General features: G+C 36.7%; 1 protein-coding gene across 6 annotated transcripts in view; it reads left to right on the forward strand.

Annotated features, from left to right (window-relative positions):
- The window catches only part of DNAH12 (dynein axonemal heavy chain 12), a 164524-nt gene that overhangs the window by 32184 nt on the left and 112943 nt on the right, over positions 1–19397 (forward strand). For all 6 annotated transcript variants that reach the window (XR_008999525.1, XM_057508311.1, XM_057508315.1 and 3 more), the window contains 5 exons: positions 11002–11127; positions 12080–12214; positions 12561–12754; positions 13268–13511; positions 19076–19261. Coding sequence is in view for 5 of the 6 variants with exons in the window: in XM_057508311.1 (XP_057364294.1) it covers positions 11002–11127; positions 12080–12214; positions 12561–12754; positions 13268–13511; positions 19076–19261 (885 nt within the window). In the remaining variant the exon portion in view is untranslated. The remainder of the gene's footprint in view (positions 1–11001; positions 11128–12079; positions 12215–12560; positions 12755–13267; positions 13512–19075; positions 19262–19397) is intronic.

Genomic DNA, 19397 nt, shown 5'->3' on the forward strand with positions numbered 1-19397 from the left:
CCAATTAGGCTTTGATCCTCTGTATAAACACAAACAGACCCTTTGCCTACACTTTTATATGCCCTTTATACCCTTGTGTAGAACTCGTTGGAGGTTACCACACAGGAACTGCTCTTTTTTTTTTTTTTTTTTCTATCACTAATCTACACTTACATGACGAATATTATGTTTACTAGGCTCTCCCCTATAAACCCCTTCACAGTCACTGTCCATCAGCATAGCAAAATGTTGTAGAATCACTACTTGCCTTCTCTGTGTTGTACAGCCCTCCCTTTTCTCCTACCCCCCCATGCATGCTGATCTTAATACCCCCCTACTTCTCCCCCCCTTATCCCTCCCTACCCACCCATCCTCCCCAGTCCCTTTCCCTTTGGTACCTGTTAGTCCATTCTTGAGTTCTGTGATTCTGCTGCTGTTTTGTTCCTTCAGTTTTTCCTTTGTTCTTATATTCCACAGATAAGTGAAATCATTTGGTATTTCTCTTTCTCCATTTGGCTTGTTTCACTGAGCATAATACCCTCCAGCTCCATCCATGTTGCTGCAAATGGTTGGATTTGCCCTTTTCTTATGGCTGAGTAGTATTCCATTGTGTATATGTACCACCTCTTCTTTATCCATTCATCTATTGATGGACATTTAGGTTGCTTCCAATTCTTGGCTATTGTAAATAGTGCTGCAATAAACATAGGGGTGCATCTGTCTTTCTCAAACTTGATTGCTGCGTTCTTAGGGTAAATTCCTAGGAGTGGAATTCCTGGGTCAAATGGTAAGTCTGTTTTGAGCATTTTGATGTACCTCCATACTGCTTTCCACAATGGTTGAACTAACTTACATTCCCACCAGCAGTGTAGGAGGGTTCCCCTTTCTCCACAGCCTCGCCAACATTTGTTGTTGTTTGTCTTTTGGATGGCAGCCATCCTTACTGGTGTGAGGTGATACCTCATTGTAGTTTTAATTTGCATTTCTCTGATAATTAGCGATGTGGAGCATCTTTTCATGTGTCTGTTGGCCATCTGTATTTCTTTTTTGGAAAACTGTCTCTTCAGTTCCTCTGCCCATTTTTTAATTGGGTTATTTGTTTTTTGTTTGTTGAGGCGTGAGAGCTCCTTATATATTCTGGACGTCAAGCCTTTATCGGATGTGTCATTTTCAAATATATTCTCCCATACTGTAGGGATCCTTCTTGTTCTATTGATGGTGTCTTTTGCTGTACAGAAGCTTTTCAGCTTAATATAGTCCCACTTACTCATTTTTGCTGTTGTTTTCCTTGCCCGGGGAGATATGTTCAAGAAGAGGTCACTCATGTTTATGTCTAAGAGGTTTGTGCCTATGTTTTCTTCCAAGAGTTTAATGGTTTCATGGCTTACATTCAGGTCTTTGATCCATTTTGAGTTTACTTTTGTATATGGGGTTAGACAATGGTCCAGTTTCATTCTCCTACATGTAGCTGTCCAGTTTTGCCAGCACCACCTGTTGAAGAGACTGTCATTTTGCCATTGTATGTCCATGGCTCCTTTATCAAATATTAATTGACCATATATGTCTGGGTTAATGTCTGGATTCTCTAGTCTGTTCCATTGGTCTGTGGCTCTGCTCTTGTGCCAGTACCAAATTGTCTTGATTACTATGGCTTTATAGTAGAGCTTGAAGTTGGGGAGTGAGATCCCCCCTACTTTATTCTTCTTTCTCAGGATTGCTTTGGCTATTCGGGGTCTTTGGTGTTTCCATATGAATTTTTGAATTATTTGTTCCAGTTAATTGAAGAATGTTGCTGGTAGTTTCATAGGGATTGCATCAAATCTGTATATTGCTTTGGGCAGGATGGCCATTTTAACGATATTAATTCTTCCTAGCCACGAGCATGGGATGAGTTTCCATCTGTTAGTGTCCCCTTTAATTTCTCTTAAGAGTGACTTGTAGTTTTCAGAGTATAAGTCTTTCACTTCTTTGGTTAGGTTTATTCCTAGGTATTTTATTTTTTTTGATGCAATTGTGAATGGAGTTGTTTTCCTGATTTCTCTTTCTGTTGGTTCATTGTTAGTATATAGGAAAGCCACAGATTTCTGTGTGTTGATTTTGTATCCTGCAACTTTGCTGTATTCCGTTATCAGTTCTAGTAGTTTTGGGGTGGAGTCTTTAGGGTTTTTTATGTACAGTATCATGTCATCTGCAAATAGTGACAGTTTAACTTCTTCTTTACCAATCTGGATTCCTTGTATTTCTTTATTTTGTCTGATTGCCGTAGCTAGGACCTCCAGTACTATGTTGAATAACAGTGGGGAGAGTGGGCATCCCTGTCTAGTTCCCGATCTCAGCGGAAATGCTTTCAGCTTCTCGCTGTTCAATATAATGTTGGCTGTGGGTTTATCATAGATGGCCTTTATTATGTTGAGGTACTTGCCCTCTATTCCCATTTTGCTGAGAGTTTTTAACATGAATGGATGTTGAACTTTGTCAAATGCTTTTTCAGCATCTATGGAGATGATCATGTGGTTTTTGTCTTTCTTTTTGTTGATGTGGTGGATGATGTTGATGGGCTTTCGAATGTTGTACCATCCTTGCATCCCTGGAATGAATCCCACTTGGTCATGGTGTATGATCCTTTTGATGTATTTTTGAATTCGGTTTGCTAATATTTTGTTGAGTATTTTTGCATCTACGTTCATCAGGGATATTGGTCTGTAGTTTTCTTTTTTGGTGGGGTCTTTGCCTGGTTTTGGTATTAGGGTGATGTTAGCTTCATAGAATGAGTTTGGGAGTATCCCCTCCTCCTCTATTTTTTGGAAAACTTTGAGGAGAATGGGTATTATGTCTTCCCTGTATGTCTGATAAAATTCCGAGGTAAATCCATCTGGCCCGGGGGTTTTGTTCTTTGGTAGTTTTTTGATTACCTCTTCAATTTCGTTGCTGGTAATTGGTATGTTTAGATTTTCTGTTTCTTCCTGGGTCAATCTTGGAAGGTTATATTTTTCTAGGAAGTTGTCCATTTCTCCTAGGTTTCCCAGCTTGTTGGCATATAGGTTTTCATAGTATTCTCCAATAATTCTTTGCATTTCCGTGGGGTCCGTCGTGATTTTTCCTTTCTCGTTTCTGATACTGTTGATTTGTGTTGACTCTCTTTTCTTCTTAATAAGTCTGGCTAGAGGCTTATCTATTTTGTTTATTTTCTCGAAGAACCAGCTCTTGGTTTCATTGATTTTTGCTATTGTTTTATTCTTCTCAATTTTATTTATTTCTTCTCTGATCTTTATTATGTCCCTCCTTCTGCTGACCTTAGGCCTCATCTGTTCTTCTTTTTCCAATTTCGATAATTGTGACATTAGACCATTCATTTGGGATTGCTCTTCCTTTTTTAAATATGCTTGGATTGCTATATACTTTCCTCTTAAGACTGCTTTTGCTGTGTCCCACAGAAGTTGGGGCTTAGTGTTGTTGTTGTCATTTGTTTCCATATATTGCTGGATCTCCATTTTGATTTGGTCATTGATCCATTGATTATTTAGGAGCGTGTTGTTAAGCCTCCATGTGTTTGTGAGCCTCTTTGCTTTCTTTGTACAGTTTATTTCTAGTTTTATGCCTTTGTGGTCTGAAAAGTTGGTTGGTAGGATTTCAATCTTTTGGAATTTTCTGAGGCTCTTTTTGTGGCCTAGTATGTGGTCTATTCTGGAGAATGTTCCATGTGCACTTGAGAAGAATGTATATCCCGCTGCTTTTGGATGTAGAGTTCTATAGATGTCTATTAGGTCCATCTGCTCTACTGTGTTGTTCAGTGCTTCCGTGTCCTTACTTATTTTCTGCCCAGTGGATCTATCCTTTGGGGTGAGTGGTGTGTTGAAGTCTCCTAGAATGAATGCATTGCAGTCTATATCCCCCTTTAGTTCTGTTAGTATTTGTTTCACATATGCTGGTCCTCCTGTGTTGGGTGCATATATATTTAGAATGGTTATATCCTCTTGTTTGACTGAGCCCTTTATCATTATGTAGTGTCCTTCTTTATCTCTTGTTACTTTCTTTGTTTTGAAGTCTATTTTGTCTGATATTAGTACTGCAACCCCTGCTTTCTTCTCACTGTTGTTTGCTTGAAATATGTTTTTCCATCCCTTGAGTTTTAGTCTGTACATGTCTTTGGGTTTGAGGTGAGTTTCTTGTAAGCAGCATATAGATGGGTCTTGCTTTTTTATCCATTCTGTTACTCTGTGTCTTTTGATTGGTGCATTCAACCCATTAACATTTAGGGTGACTATTGAAAGATATGTACTTATTGCCATTGCAGGCTTTAAATTCGTGGTTACCAAAGGTTCAAGGTTAGCCTCTTTAGTATCTTACTGCCTAACTTAGCTCGCTTATTGAGCTGTTATATACACTGTCTGGAGATTCTTTTCTTCTCTCCCTTCTTGTTCCTCCTCCTCGATTCTTCATATGTTGGGTGTTTTGTGCTGTGCTCCTTCTAGGAGTGCTCCCATCTAGAGCAGTCCCTGTATGATGTTCTGTAGAGGTGGTTTGTGGAAAGCAAATTCCCTCAGCTTTTGTTTGTCTGGGAATTGTTTAATCCCACCGTCATATTTGAATGATAGTCGTGCTGGATACAGTATCCTTGGTTCAAGGCCCTTCTGTTTCATTGTATTAAATATATCATGCCATTCTCTTCTGGCCTGTAGGGTTTCTGTTGAGAAATCTGACGTTAGCCTGATGGGTTTCCCTTTATAGGTGACCTTTTTCTCTCTAGCTGCCTTTAACACTCTTTCCTTGTCCTTGATCTTTGCCATTTTAATTATTATGTGTCTTGGTGTTGCCCTTCTTGGATCCTTTCTGTTGGGGGTTCTGTGTATTTCCGTGGTCTGTTTGATTACTTCCTCCCCCAGTGTGGGGAAGTTTTCAGCAATTATTTCTTCTAAGATACTTTCCATCTCTTTTCCTCTCTCTTCTTCTTCTGGGACCCCTATAATACGGATATTGTTCCTTTTGGATTGGTCACACAGTTCTCTTAATATTGTTTCATTCCTGGAGATCCTTTTGTCTCTCTCTATGTCAGCTTCTATGCGTTCCTGTTCTCTGATTTCAATTCCATCAATGGCCTCTTGCATTCTATCCATTCTGCTTATAAACCCTTCCAGAGTTTGTTTCATTTCTGCGATCTCCTTTCTGGCATCTGTGATCTCTTTCCGGACTTCATCCCATTTTTCTTGCGTATTTCTCTGCATCTCTGTCAGCATGTTTATGATTCTTATATTGAATTCTTTGTCAGGAAGACTGGTTAGTTCTGTCTCCTTCTCTGGTGTTGTCTCTGTGATCTTTGTCGGCCTGTAGCTTTGCCTTTTCATGGTGATAGGAATAGTCTGCAGAACTGGGACGAGTGACGGCTGGAAGGACTTCCTTTCTTGTTGATTTGTGGCCCTCCTCTCCTGGGAGAACAGCGGCCTCTAGTGGCTTGTGCTGCGCAGCTGCGCGCAGACAGGGCTTCTGCTTCCTGCCCGGCTGCTATGGAGTTAATCTCCGCTGTTGCTGTGGGCGTGGCCTGGCTCGGGCAGCTACTCCAAAATGGTGGAGTCGCGTTGGAGCAGGAGCTGCTGGGAGGCTATTTATCTCCGTAAGGGGCCTCCCTGCTCCCTGCAGCCCAGGGGTTAGGGTGCCCAGAGATCCCGGATTCCCTACCTCTGGATTAAGTGACCCGCCCTGCCCCTTTAAGACTTCCAAAAAGCACCCGCCAAAACAAAACAACGACCACAAAAAAAAAACAAGAAAAAAAATTTTTTTAATTAAAAAAAAAAAAAAAATTTTTAATTAAAAAAAAAAAAAAGGTGGTCGTTTGTTTTTCTTTATTCTCCGGTGCCAGCCTCAGGCCTCTGCTCACCGGTCTTGCTGCCCTGTTTCCCTAGTATTGGGGTCCCTGTCCCTTTAAGACTTCCAAAAAGCGCTCGCCAAAACAAAGCAGCAAAAAAGCAAAAAAAAAAAAATGGTCGCGCGCTTTTCTTATGCCCTCTGTCGCCCGGCCTCCAGTGCCTGCTCACTGTTCTTGCTGCCCTGTTTTCCCAGTATCGAGGGCCCTGCACTCTGGCCCGGATGGCGGGGGCTGGGTGCTCGGCAGTCTTGGGCTCCGTCTCCCTCCCGCTCTGCCTGCTCTTCTCCCGCCGGGAGCTGGGGGGAGGGGCGCTCGGCTCCCGCGGGGCCGGGGCTTGTATCTTACCCCCTTCGCGAGGCGCTGGGTTCTCTCAGGTGTGGATGTGGTCTGGATATTGTCCTGTGTCCTCTGATCTTTATTCTAGGAAGGGTTGTCTTTGTTATATTTTCATAGATATATGTTGTTTTGGGAGGAGATTTCCGCTGCTCTACTCACACCGCCATCTTCCGCCCCTCTTCCAATATAACTTTTAGAGTCAGTTTTTCATATTCCATAAAAATCTGTTGGACTTTTGATCAGGAATGCATTAAATGGATGGAGACAGTTGGCACATCAATTGGGAGTCTTCCAATTTGTGATATACCTTTTATTTATTTATCTCTTCTTTAATCTCTCAAATCAAATATTATCTATTTATTTATCTATTTATCTATTTATTTATTTATTTTGTGTTGGTATCATTAATCTACAATTACATGAGCAACATTATGTTTACTAGGCTCCCGCCTTCACCAATCCCCCCCCCCACAAACCCCATTACAGTCACTGTCCATCAGCATAGTAAGATGCTGTAGAGTCACTACTTGTCTTCTCTGTGTTTCACAACCCTCCCCATGCCTCCCCCCACATTATACATGCTAATCATAATGGCTCTTTCTTTTTACCCCCCCTTATCCCTCCCTTCCCACCCATCCTTCCCAGTACCTTTACCTTTGGTAACTGTTAGACCATTCTTGGGTTCTGTGATTCTGCTGCTGTTTTGTTCCTTCAGTTTTTTCTTTGTTCTTATACTCCACAGATGAGTGAAATCATTTGGTACTTGTCTTTCTCTGCCTGGCTTATTTCACTGAGCATAATACCCTCTAGCTCCATCCATGTTGTTGCAAATGGTAGGATTTGTTTTCTTCTTATGGCTGAATAATATTCCATAGTGTATATGTACCACATCTTCTTTATGCATTCATCTACTGACAGACACTTAGGTTGCTTCCATTTCTTGGCTATTGTAAATAGTGCTGCAATAAACATAGGGGTGCATCTGTCTTTTTCAAACTGGGCTGCTGCATTCTCAGGGTAAATTCCTAGAAGTGGAATTCCGGGGTCAAATGGTATTTCTATTTTAAGCTTTTTGAGGAACCTCCGTATTGCTTTCCACAATGGTTGAACTAATTTACATTCCCACCAGCAGTGTAGGAGGGTTCCCTTTCTCCACATCCTCGCCAGCATTTATTGTTGTTTGTCTTTTGGATGGTGGTGATCCTTACTGGTGCGAGGTGGTATCTCACTGTGGTTTTAATTTGCATTTGTCTGATGACTAGCGATGTGGAGCATCTTTTCATGTGTCTGTTGGTCATCTAAATCTCTTCTTTGGAGAAGTGTCTGTTCAGCTTCTCTGCCCATTTTTTAATTGGATTATTTGCTTTTTGTTTGTTGAGGTGCATGAGCTCTTTATATATTTTGATTGTCAACCCTTTATCAGATCTGTCATTTATGAATATATTCTCCCATACTGTAGGATACGTTTTTGTTCTATTACTTTTGTCCTTTGCTGTACAGAAGCTTTTCAGCTTGATATAGTCCCACTTGCTCATTTTTGCTTTCGTTTCCCTTGCCATGGGAGATATGTTCATGTAGAAGTTGCTCATCTTTATGTCCAAGAGATTTTTGCCTATGTTTTTTTCTAAGAGTTTTATGGTTTCATGACTTACATTCAGGTCTTTGATCCATTTCGAATTTACTTTTGTGTATGGGGTTAGACAGTGATCCAGTTTCATTCTCTTACATGTAGCTGTCCAGTTTTACCAGCACCAACTGTTGAAGATGCTGTCATTTCCCCATTGTATGTCCATGGCTCCTTTATCATATATTAATTGATGATATATGTTTGGGTTAATGTCTGGAGTCTCTATTCTATTCCACTGGTTTGTGGCTCTGTTCTTGTGCCAGTACCAAATTGTCTTGATTACTGTGACTTTGTAGTAGAGCTTGAAGTTGGGGAGTGAGATTCCCCCCCAACTTTATTCTTCCTTCTCAGGATTGCTTTGGCTATTCGGGGTCTTTGGTGTTTCCATATGAATTTTTGAACTATTTGTTCCAGTTTGTTGAAGAATGCTGTTGGTAATTTGATAGGGACTGCATTGAATCTGTAGATAGCTTTGGGCAGGATGGCCATTTTGACAATATTAATTCTTCCTAGCAAGAGCATGGGATGAGTTTCCATTTGTTAGTGTCCTCTTTAATTTCTCTTAAGAGTGTCTTGTAGTTTTCAGGGCATAGGTTTTTCACTTCGTTGGTTATGTTTATTCCTAGGTATTTTATTCTTTTTGATGCAATTGTGAATGGAATTGTTTTCCTGATTTCTCTTTCTATTAGTTCATTGTTAGTGTATAGGAAAGCCACAGATTTCTGTGTATTAATTTTGTATCCTGCAACTTTGTTGAATTCCAGTATTAGTTCTAGTAGTTTTGCAGTGGAGTCTTTAGGGTTTTTTATGAACAGTATCATGTCATCTGCAAATAGTGACAGTTTGACTTCTTCTTTACCAATCTGGATTCCTTGTATTTCTTTGTTTTGTCTAATTGCTGTGGCTAGGACCTCCAGTACTATGTTGAATAACAGTGGGGAGAGTGGGCATCCCTGTCTAGTTCCCGATCTCAGAGGAAAAGCTTTCAGCTTCTCACTGTTCAGTGTGATGTTGGCTGTGGGTTTATCATATATGGCCTTTATTATGTTGAACCTCTCTAAATATTTTATAATTTTCTCTGTAGAGGCTGTGCACATATTTTTTTAGATATATTTTCAAGTACTTGATGTCTTTTAATGTTATATTAAATGATAACTAAAATCATTAATTTCTTTGAAACTTGAATGCAGAAATATACTTAATTTATAAAAATAATTAATAGAGATTATTTTTTAAAACATTTGGATGTACATTAAAATTGAGCAAATACTACAGAGTTCCCATATTATACCCCTCCCCCCACCAGACATTCACATTCAATTTACTCATTACATCTTACATCTTACATTAGTATGGTACATTTGTTAGCATTAATAAACCAGTATTGACACATTACTAACTAAAGTCCACAGTTTATTCAGATATCCTGAGTTTTTACTTAATGCCTTTTATCTGTTCCAGGAACTCATTTAGTATACCATGTTTTGTCTAGTCCTGTGTCTTCTTAGGCTCCTCTTTGCTCTGACAGTTTCTCAGATTTTCCTTGTTTTTGATGACCTTCACAATGTTGAGAAATAGTGGGCAGGTATATTGTAGGGTGACTCTGTTGGAATTTGTCTGATGTTTTTCTTAACGTTTAGACTAGAGTAGTGGGTTTTGGAAGGAGGATCACAAAGGTAACCTTTCATCACATCTTATCAAAGGTACCTATTATCAGTATGACATCACTATTGATGCTGACCTTGATTGCCTGGCTGATCTGCTCTTTTTCCTGTGCCTTTCATAATGTCCTGTTTGGATGAAAGTCACTGTATGCAACCCCTAATTAAGAATAGAGGTTATGCTTTTCCTCCTTTACAATGGAGTAGCTCCATATTTATTTGGAATTTGCATTCTCTCCCACTGGTTAATTTATTCATTAATTCATTTATGTCAGTATGGACTCATGCATATTAGGGCTATAATATAACATTTATTTTTATATACAAATTAATATCTATCATGAAAGTTAAAAAATTTTTTTTATGTTTATAATTTTTGTTTTTAAATATCCCTTCTTAATTTTAATAGTTTATCTGAAGATTCTTTTGTAATGTCTACTTACACCATCATATAATAATGAGATAATGCAAATAATGAGAGTTTTGGTTTTGTCCTCAACAAACACTACACATTCCCGAGGCCTTGTCTGTGTTCTTTGCCGCAGTGTACTGGTTAGGACCTACCTCTCCCATAGTGTTCAGTAGTGGTGTTCTTGATCCTAACCACAAATGGAAAGCTTTCAAGATTTCACTATTAAGAATGACTTGCTTTAGTTTTTTTATAGGTACCTTTATCAGATTAGTAAGTTCTTTTCCATTAGGTTTTTTTTTACAAAAGTATTATGAATGGATGTTAAATTCTATCAAAATTTTTTTTATCTGTTGAAATGATCATATGCTTTTTCCCATTAATCTATTAACAATCGATTACATGGATCAGTTTTTATTGTATTTTTGCATGCAACATTATACATATGTAATGCATTTTGTATATTATTTATACATACATCATATATATCACAAACCAGAAACCTTAAAGTAGCTTTTGCATCTGTATTTCACTTCTTAAAAATTACAGTTCTGCATATGGATAAGTGAAAGGTATAGGGGGGTAAAGATACTCACTTCACTATTCAGGTAAATTTATTTGTCTTAAAGTTTTTATTTGTCTTTTGTCATTTATCCCTAAATTCTTTCTGGGCAGTTACTGTATGCTACTGGTAGGCAAAAAAGGTGATAATGTAATTGAAAATGCAAAACAAAACAAAAAGTGCTAAAATCTTGTCACCAAAAATTCAAAAATAAATACAGAAGAATTAAAAAATGTAAAATTCTTTAAAATCAAAAGTTTAAAGGGTTGCTGAATGGAAGCTGTATATTTGGTCACCTTTTTCATTCATACATAAGGAGGACCAAGAGTCCCTTTATGTTAAGTCATTTATAAGACTTATTTCCAGTATACAAGTCTGCAGTTGTGTGGTGTGAAGCTGAATAAATAATCCTGCAGCTTTTGAAATACCCATGGGTGATACAAAAGATCAGCTAATTATCTTAGCCAAATTGAAATTTGAAAGAGTGTTAGAAATTGTTGGCTCTTCTCTTTTTCATAGAGCTTAGTTTTTCAATATGGTGTATTATATATGGAGTTTATTTTGTAGGAATCCAAACGTCGAATGAGTTACTTTTTAGATGTTTTTCTATTTCCCCAAGAAGACTTAGCCTTAAATTCAGCTGCCCTTATGTGGCCTTGGAAAATTAATCCCATCTTTGATGAAAATGATGAGGTGAGTATATTTTTCAGAACATATTTTTGTATTCTGACATTTTAAGTACAATATTTATTTAAGTTGCATACATACTTGCCATCTACCTTTAAAAAGCAACTTCATATCTTAATATGAGTTTGGGGCTGGCAGCATTTATGGTCCTGCAAACTTAGGACAGGCTATTAGGCTTGCCTCATAGGATCTGGTAAGAACTGGGACTGATATTAAGAAATCAGAACTATTATATAAGTCAGTTAATAATAATAGTAAGCTCTGCACGAAGTGTTTTCCATTTATTAAATCCTTTAATACTCACAGCAAACCCAGGTGCTCCTATTTCCCATTTCATAGGTGGGGAAAATGAGTCTCAGAGAAGTTCAGTAACTTGCCCAGTATTACAAAGATAAGAAGTAACAGATTCAGGATTGTATATCAGACTGAAAATAGTTCAGGTTTTGAAAAAGTCCTAATATAAACCAGTTTCTCCTAAATTGGAAAGTGATATGGTGTGGCAGTGAAAAGCAGGGGACCTCAGTTGATCAACCAGTTCTAATCCAGATTTTGACATTTGTGATTCTGTAACATTGGACATGCCTCTTAACCTCCATAAGCTGAAATATCTTCATCTCCAAAATGAGAATAATACCCATGGCAATGTAGGTAAGGTGTTCAATAATTCTTACCACATGGCCTGTACTCAGTAAATGGTAGCTGTTATTATTATCCCAGAACCCATTAAATAAAGTGTCTAATAATAAATAAGAATTATTACAGTCATGTTAGACACCTAGGAAATTCTTTTCTGTGTGGTTTATTACTGTTTGTTTCTCTATCAGTTTGTGTTTTGCTGTACTCATTCTTCTGTGATGGTTTTTGTGACTATACTAAGCATTCAGACTTCTGACTGGATAACTTTGTCCTTTGTCACAAAACAATTAACATGATTAATTTGTCATTGTCTTTTAAAAAGCTCATTGAGAATGCTAAACGCGAAAAAGAAAATGAGCTAATAGCCGAGAGAGAGAAACTGATTTTGGAAATAGAAAAGGAATCACGCCGCATGGAAGAGTTTGCAGAATTTGCAGAACTGGACCGCATGCAACAGGTCTGATAAATATGTAAGGCAGTAGCTATGGCAGGCTCGTAGATTAATACAAGACGCATTGGCATACATTTAAAAATACAAGAAAACATCTGCTTACTATGGCAAACAGAGGCCTGGCTCTTAGAGCTGCAACTGGTACTATTTATTTGATCTTCCCTGTAATTTGGTTTTCTGTTTATCAAATAGATATAACCATGTCTTTTGCTCTCTATCATAGTAATGTTGTGAAAGTGATACTTCAAAATGCTATATATATGTAAGAACATAGCCTTTGCAGTGTCATATGATCTTATTTTTTATAACATTACTTGGATAATTCTTGAGATAAAAAAATTTTTGCTTTCAGTATGTGACCGATGTAAGACAACTACAAAAACGTATTCAGGAATCTGAGGAAGCAGTTCAGTTTATTAATAAACAAGAGGAGCTTTTCAAATGGGAATTGACAAAATATCCTGAACTGGATAAATTAAAAGTTAACATTGAGCCCTACCAGAAGTTTTTTAATCTTGTTTTGAAGTGGCAACGAACGGAAAAACGGTAATTTCTGGTAACGTAGTAAAAATTAAACAAACGATATGATAGGATTTACAAAATGTACATTGATTTTGTTGTTTAAAAGCAGGACTTCTCTATCCATTTGGAAGAGAACGAAGTATCACACAGGTTCTATTGAAAGGGAATCATATCTTGAAAGATAACTGAAGTCTCACTTGGGTTTTCCAGAGTTGATTCCATTTTTAATGCAATTACCTAATTTAACTAACGTTTAAACCAAAAACTTAGAAGTTATGGAGTCCAGTACATATTTCTTTGGTTACCGTTAGGCATGCATTTTCAGTCTGACACATTTTAGCACATGTAGCACAGCTGCAGTGATGTTTGTAGTCTGGTCTCTACCATCAGCACCTGGGTAACTAATAAAACCTGTCAACAGCGCTTGCCCTTAGTGGTTTCTCTTGTAAAATGAGGGGTCTAGCCTGAAGAATCTGTGAGGCCCCTTCCAACTCCAGGAGTCTCTGAGTTTAATAATATTTTTTTCTTTCAATTCAGGTGGATGGATGGAGGGTTTTTGGACCTTAATGGAGAAAGCATGGAAACTGATGTAGATGAATTTTCACGAGAAATTTTTAAGACGCTGAAATTTTTCCAAGCGAAGCAAAAAAAGGAATTACAAGAAAAAAGAAAGGCAGCAAAAAGGCGATCTCTGGGGGGAGAGAAACTTGAAGAGGAAACAAAAGAGAATCGTACCATTACTATGTGCTCTGCGGTCATGGAGCAGATAAGAGTTTTTAAGGTGTGAACACATCTAATGATATTTTAGAAAGTTGTAGTAGAGCTGTTCACATCATCAAGCACTAAGGAAGAGAAAGAGAAAGAGTTGGAAGCAAAAGCAAAGCTGGATCTAGAAAACTTGACCTATTACTCAATCCATGGTTCATCCTTTCCTGATAAAGTCGTTGGAACCACTCCCTTCTGACCAGTTAGCCTGTGCCAAGGGCAGCAGTGCAGAGTAGCAGTTGGGAAAACTTTTGAGTCACCCTACCTAGCTTCATCTCACAAGTTTGAGTGTGGTAGTAGCATATCTTGGGCAAGAAGCTTAGCCCCTGATGCCTCAGTCACCTCATTTACAAAGAGGATAATAACAGAGTTGGTGACAGTTACTTTATCCTACATCCCTCGGCAGCCATGGCTGGGGTTCCGGTAGTGCTTTCTGCTCAGCGTGCTCAGAGTTCGAACTCTGTGATGGGATTTTGAGCATCGTTCCCGTCTGCCACTAGCACTTGGACATTCTGTGAACTGCTTGACATTTTTTTTAAGTAACTCCTTAAAATTACTTTCAATATTTAATATAGTTACAAGGTTTAAAAAATATAAAAAGATACATCTGAAAAGTCCCTTTGCCATTTTTCTCACTCGTATAATTCAAGTTATCAGTGTTATTACTTCTCGTGTATACATCCAGAGTTTTGTTACACACAAACAATGTGAAATATATATTCTTATCCTTCCATCTTTTTACAGTGAAATACAGCACACTGCATGTATGATTTTTGCCCCCTTTGTTTTTTTTTTAGTATTAAAAAATGCATTTTTATTCTCACAAAAAGCAAAGAATTAAAAGTTATATATACAGGTTTTCCTGCTATCCAAAAGTAAAGCATTCCTATGAAATCTTTTGTAAGCTGAAACGGCATAAAGTGAAGAAGCAATTGCCATCAATTTATATGGACAAATTTTTTTTGCATTCTCAGATCCAAAAAATAACCTCTCTCAGGCTTTTCTGATGTCTTAAGACACATCTTGCTAATGGCTGCACCAAATAAACTGAGGTAGATCACAGGTGCTTGCAGACACAGGTCAAAGCTAAGGCAGCTAGCTGCTAAGATGCTATGGGTGGCTTCTGGGGAAGGGGCTTGGCTGGCCACCCCCTCTGCTTGCCCCCTTTGTTTTGATTAGTTTATTGTGGAGACTTTTTCTCATTTTTTACACCTATCTAATGATATATAGTGGTAATAGTGGTGTAAAGCTCCATGTGTGTGAAGGTGTGACTGCAAGGTAAATTCCAGAAGATTAAACACATAAAATCTATAGTCAAATTACCTCCCAAAGGGGTTGTACCAATATATACTCTCACCAACTTTGACAATAGCATATCAACAAACATGGGCTTTAGCTAATGTGCTAGAAGAATTTTCATTTCTCTTATTAAGTGTTAAGCTTATTTTTTTTATATTTAAGAATATTTTGTATTGCTTTGCCTGTCAACTGTTTGATCTTATCATTGTCTATTTTTTCTTTTGAGTTGCTGGTCTTACTCATTTCTAGGACATACATATGTATATTAACATAATTATGTTAATATTTCTAGGATATATTTGCTAGGACATAATATACACACACACACACACACACACATATATATATATATATATATATATATATACACACACACACACTTAGGACATCCAGCTCTATCTATGTTTTGCAAATATTTGTTTTTGACTATTTATGGTGGCTTTTGTCTAGTAGAAGTCTTTATTTTTATATAGTTTATCATTCTTTTCCTTTGTCTACTGGATTTTGAGTTACAATTAGAAATGCTTTCCCAATTTAAGGTAATGTTTTCTTGTAGTACTTCTATAAATTTCTTCTAGTACTTTTGTGGTTTATTTAAAACTTGCTAATATTTTATAGAGGATTTTTTAAGGCTACATTCAGGAGGCATATTGGTCTTAATTTTCTTTTCTTGTAAGGTCTTTGTCAGAATTTGGTACCAGGACAATGTTGGACTAATGAAACAAATTGGGAAGTTTTAGCTTCTCTATTTTATGAAAGAAGTTTGTATAAAATTAGTATTTCTTTCTTAAATATTTTAGAGAAATATTCACTAGTGGAAACATAGGCCTATAATTTTTTGGTGGGAAGGACTTTGAAGACAGAATCAATTTCTTTAATAGGTCTAGAGATATTCAGGTTTTGTATTTAATTTTGTGTCACTTTTGGTAAATTTTTCAAGGAATTTTTCCATTTCTTCTAAGTTGTTGAATTTGTTGTTCTGAAGTTGCTCATAACATTTCCTTATTATCTTTTTAATGTCTATGGATAATCTACAGCGATAACTCCTTTTTCATTCCAAATATTGGTAATGTTAATTTTCTTTTTTCTTAATCATTATAGTTAGGATTTTAGTTAGGGTTTATTGTTACCACTTAAGCCTTTGATCCATTTTGAATTCATCTCAGTGATATTCCTCCTGTCCTCTCATCACCACTGTCATATCATCACCGTCCTATCATCATAGCAGTGTCATCGTCATCTCTGGAAGACACCTTGAGATAGAAGATGAATAAATTGTCCTATAGCACTAGCAATATAGCTGTATTTTTTCCTTGCTATTTCTTCCTGTTCCTCCCAGCCTCTTCATGTTGGAAGGTCTCAGGGTTCAGGCACTGGTCCTTTTCTCTCTTTACCCTCACTCTCTTGATTATCTCCTCCATCTCATCAATCAGTCTCACCAAAAATATATGCGTGGACCTATGTTTCATCTCTTTTGGGTCTATACTTAGGTGTGGAATTGCAGGGTCACATGGTAATTCTATGTTTAACTTTTCAAAGAACTGCCAGACTGTTTTCCAAAGCTGCTGACCCATTTTACATTCCCACCAGCAATGCATGGGGGTTCCACATCCTTATCAATATTTGTTGTTGTCCGTCTTTTTGATTATAACAATCTCAGTTGATGTGAAGTGGTACTTATGTTTTTGATGTATTTTTTATTTTTAAGTATAGTTGATATACAATATTATATTGGTTTCAGGTATACAACATAGTGATTCAGGGTACATTATTAAATGCTCACCCTCCACTAATGTAGTTATCTGTCAACATAGGAGATGTTACAGAACTATGGACTGTATTCTTATGCTGTACTTTCATCCCCATGAGTAATTTATATTATGATTGAGATTTTTGTGCCTCTTTATCCCCTTTACCTATTTCACCCCCTTTACCTATTTCACCCCCCTACTCCAACCCCTCCCCCGTGGTAACCACCAGTCACTTCTCAGTGTCTGTGAGTCTATTGCTGTTTTGCTTGTCTTGTTTTATTTTTAGATTCCACATATAAGTGAAATCATGTGTTATTTGTCTTTCTCCATCTGGCTTATTTCACTTAGCATAATATCCCTAAGGTCCATCTGTCTTGTCCTAAGTGGCAGGATTTCTTTCTTTTTTATGGCTGAGTAATATTCCATTGTGTGTATGTACCACTTGTTCTTTATTCATCTACTGATGGACACTTAGGTTTCTTCCATAAATTAGCTATTGTAAATAATGTGGCAATAAACATAGGGGTGCATATATCTTTTCAAATCAGGGATTTTGTTTTCTTTGGGCAAATTCCTAGAAGTGAAATTACTGGGTCAAATGATATTTCTATTTTTCATTTTTCTGAGGAACCTCCATACTGCTTTCCACAGTGGCTGTACCAGTTTACATTCCCATCAACAGTGTAGGAGGGTTCCCCTTTCTCCATATCCATGCCAACATTTGTTATTTCTTGTCTTTTGGATAGTGGCCATTCTGACTGGTTTGAGGTGATATCTCATTGTGGTTTTTATTTGCATTTTTCTGATGATTAGTGATGTGGAACATCTTTTCATGTGCCTGTTGACCATCTTTATGTCTTGTTTGGAAAAATGTCTGTTCAGGTCCTCTGCCTATTAAAAATCAGGTTATTTGTTTTTTCTGGGTTTGAAGTGTCTGAGTTCTTCATATATTTTGGATGTTAACTCCATATCAGTTATATCATTTATAAATATATTCTCCCATACTGTGTGTACGTTGCCTTTTTGTTTTGTTGATTGTTTAGTTTGCTGTACAGAAGCTTTTTAGTTCGATGTAGTCCCACTTGTTTATTTTTGCTTTTGTTTTCCTTGCCTGGGGAGGTATATCCAGAAAAAAATTACTTATGCTTATGTTCAAGAGATTTTTGCCTATGTTTTCTTCTAAGAGTTTTATGGCTTCATGTGTTATATCTAGGTCTTTAATCCATTTCGAGTTTACTTTTGTGTATGGTGTTAGGAATAATCCAAATTCATTCTCCTGCATGTAGCTGCCCAGTTTTCCCAACACCATGAAGAACTCTCTGTTACTGCTTACTTACCCAATTGATTGACTTTCCTACTTCTAGTCACATGAACAAAAATCCCTATCCTCATAGTACTTACATTCACCCTGGCTTTCACATTTATTCTTCTTTGAAATGCCTATTTATGACTTTTGACTCTTTCCTGTCATTGTTTGTGTCAGTAGTTTTTCTGTTGTGTTTATTGTTAACATATGTAATTTCTATAATATATTCTGGATAACTCTGTCACTTGTATGATAATGAATCTATCAGTGCATGGTATACATCTCTATTTAGATTGTCATTAACATTTTAAAATAAAGTTACATAGTTTTTCCAAAATGTCTTTGCACCGCTTTCATTTGTTAGTGAAAGAAACTTAATTTTGTTGTTGTTCTATTGTATTTTTCTATCTGTAGCTGGCACATAGAAATTCTTTTTAATTTCATTATATTAATTTAATATCCAGCCATTGTACATAGATGATAACCTGCAATGTCAGTTTTGTTTTATTATATTTCTATTCCCCATATTTTTAATTTATTTATATTATTTCACTGGCTGCACCACTTAATACAGTGTTGATTAGAACTAGTAATAATAGTATGCTTATCTTGCTCCTGATTTTAAAGGAAGGGTTCTAATATCAGTATTAAGAATGATAAAAAGTGTTTTTGTTTAATATTTAATGTTTTCATTTTCAAACAAAAATTATATTTTGACATTTTGGTGCATTCATTTTTACTATTCATGTGTGAGTGTGTGTGTGTGTTTATGTATTATTCTATGTTATATATTTCTACATATTACATATAAAACAATTTTGTATTTCTATAATACCTCAGGTTTTTTTTAAAGAATTGTTGATATACATTGGTTTCAAATATGCAACATAGTGGTTCCACAGTTACCCATATTATAATACCACAGTTTTAATTACTGTTGTTTTATAGTATATTTTAATATCTTACCTGTTTTTATCTTTTACCCTTCTTCTTTCTTTTACTCATAATTGCTGGCTATTTCTACATGTTCATTTGTGCAGATGAACTTTAGAATCATTCTGCTAGTTTCTTTCCCCCTCTAAATCTAATTAGGATTTTGATTGGACTCACTGCTAAATGATTTTAAAAAATGTAACCTTTATACTATCAAGACTTCATTTATAAAACCTAGGTATGTGGAAATCAAATTTATGATTCATTATTAATTTATATTTTGACCATTAGGACCATATCCCTACTGTCTCCATCCTATGCAATCCAGGAATGAGAACACGTCACTGGAAGCAAATATCAGAAATTGTAGGCTATGACTTGACTCCAGACTCTGGAACTACACTAAAAAAAGTTTTAAAACTAAACCTTACACCATACTTGGAACAATTTGAAGTGATTAGTGCAGGTGCAAGCAAGGTAAATATGAAGATGAACTGAAATACTTGATCTATGAGTTTGTTTATCAAATAATCATAGTTTTTTCTGTGGTTGAATGTACAGTACTGGATAGCAGTGAGTCAGGTGGAGGAAAGTGAAAGAAGACCACTTTTTT

Source organism: Manis pentadactyla, chromosome 1 (genome assembly GCF_030020395.1).
Source record: "Manis pentadactyla isolate mManPen7 chromosome 1, mManPen7.hap1, whole genome shotgun sequence".
NCBI classification, from domain to species: Eukaryota; Metazoa; Chordata; class Mammalia; order Pholidota; family Manidae; genus Manis; species Manis pentadactyla.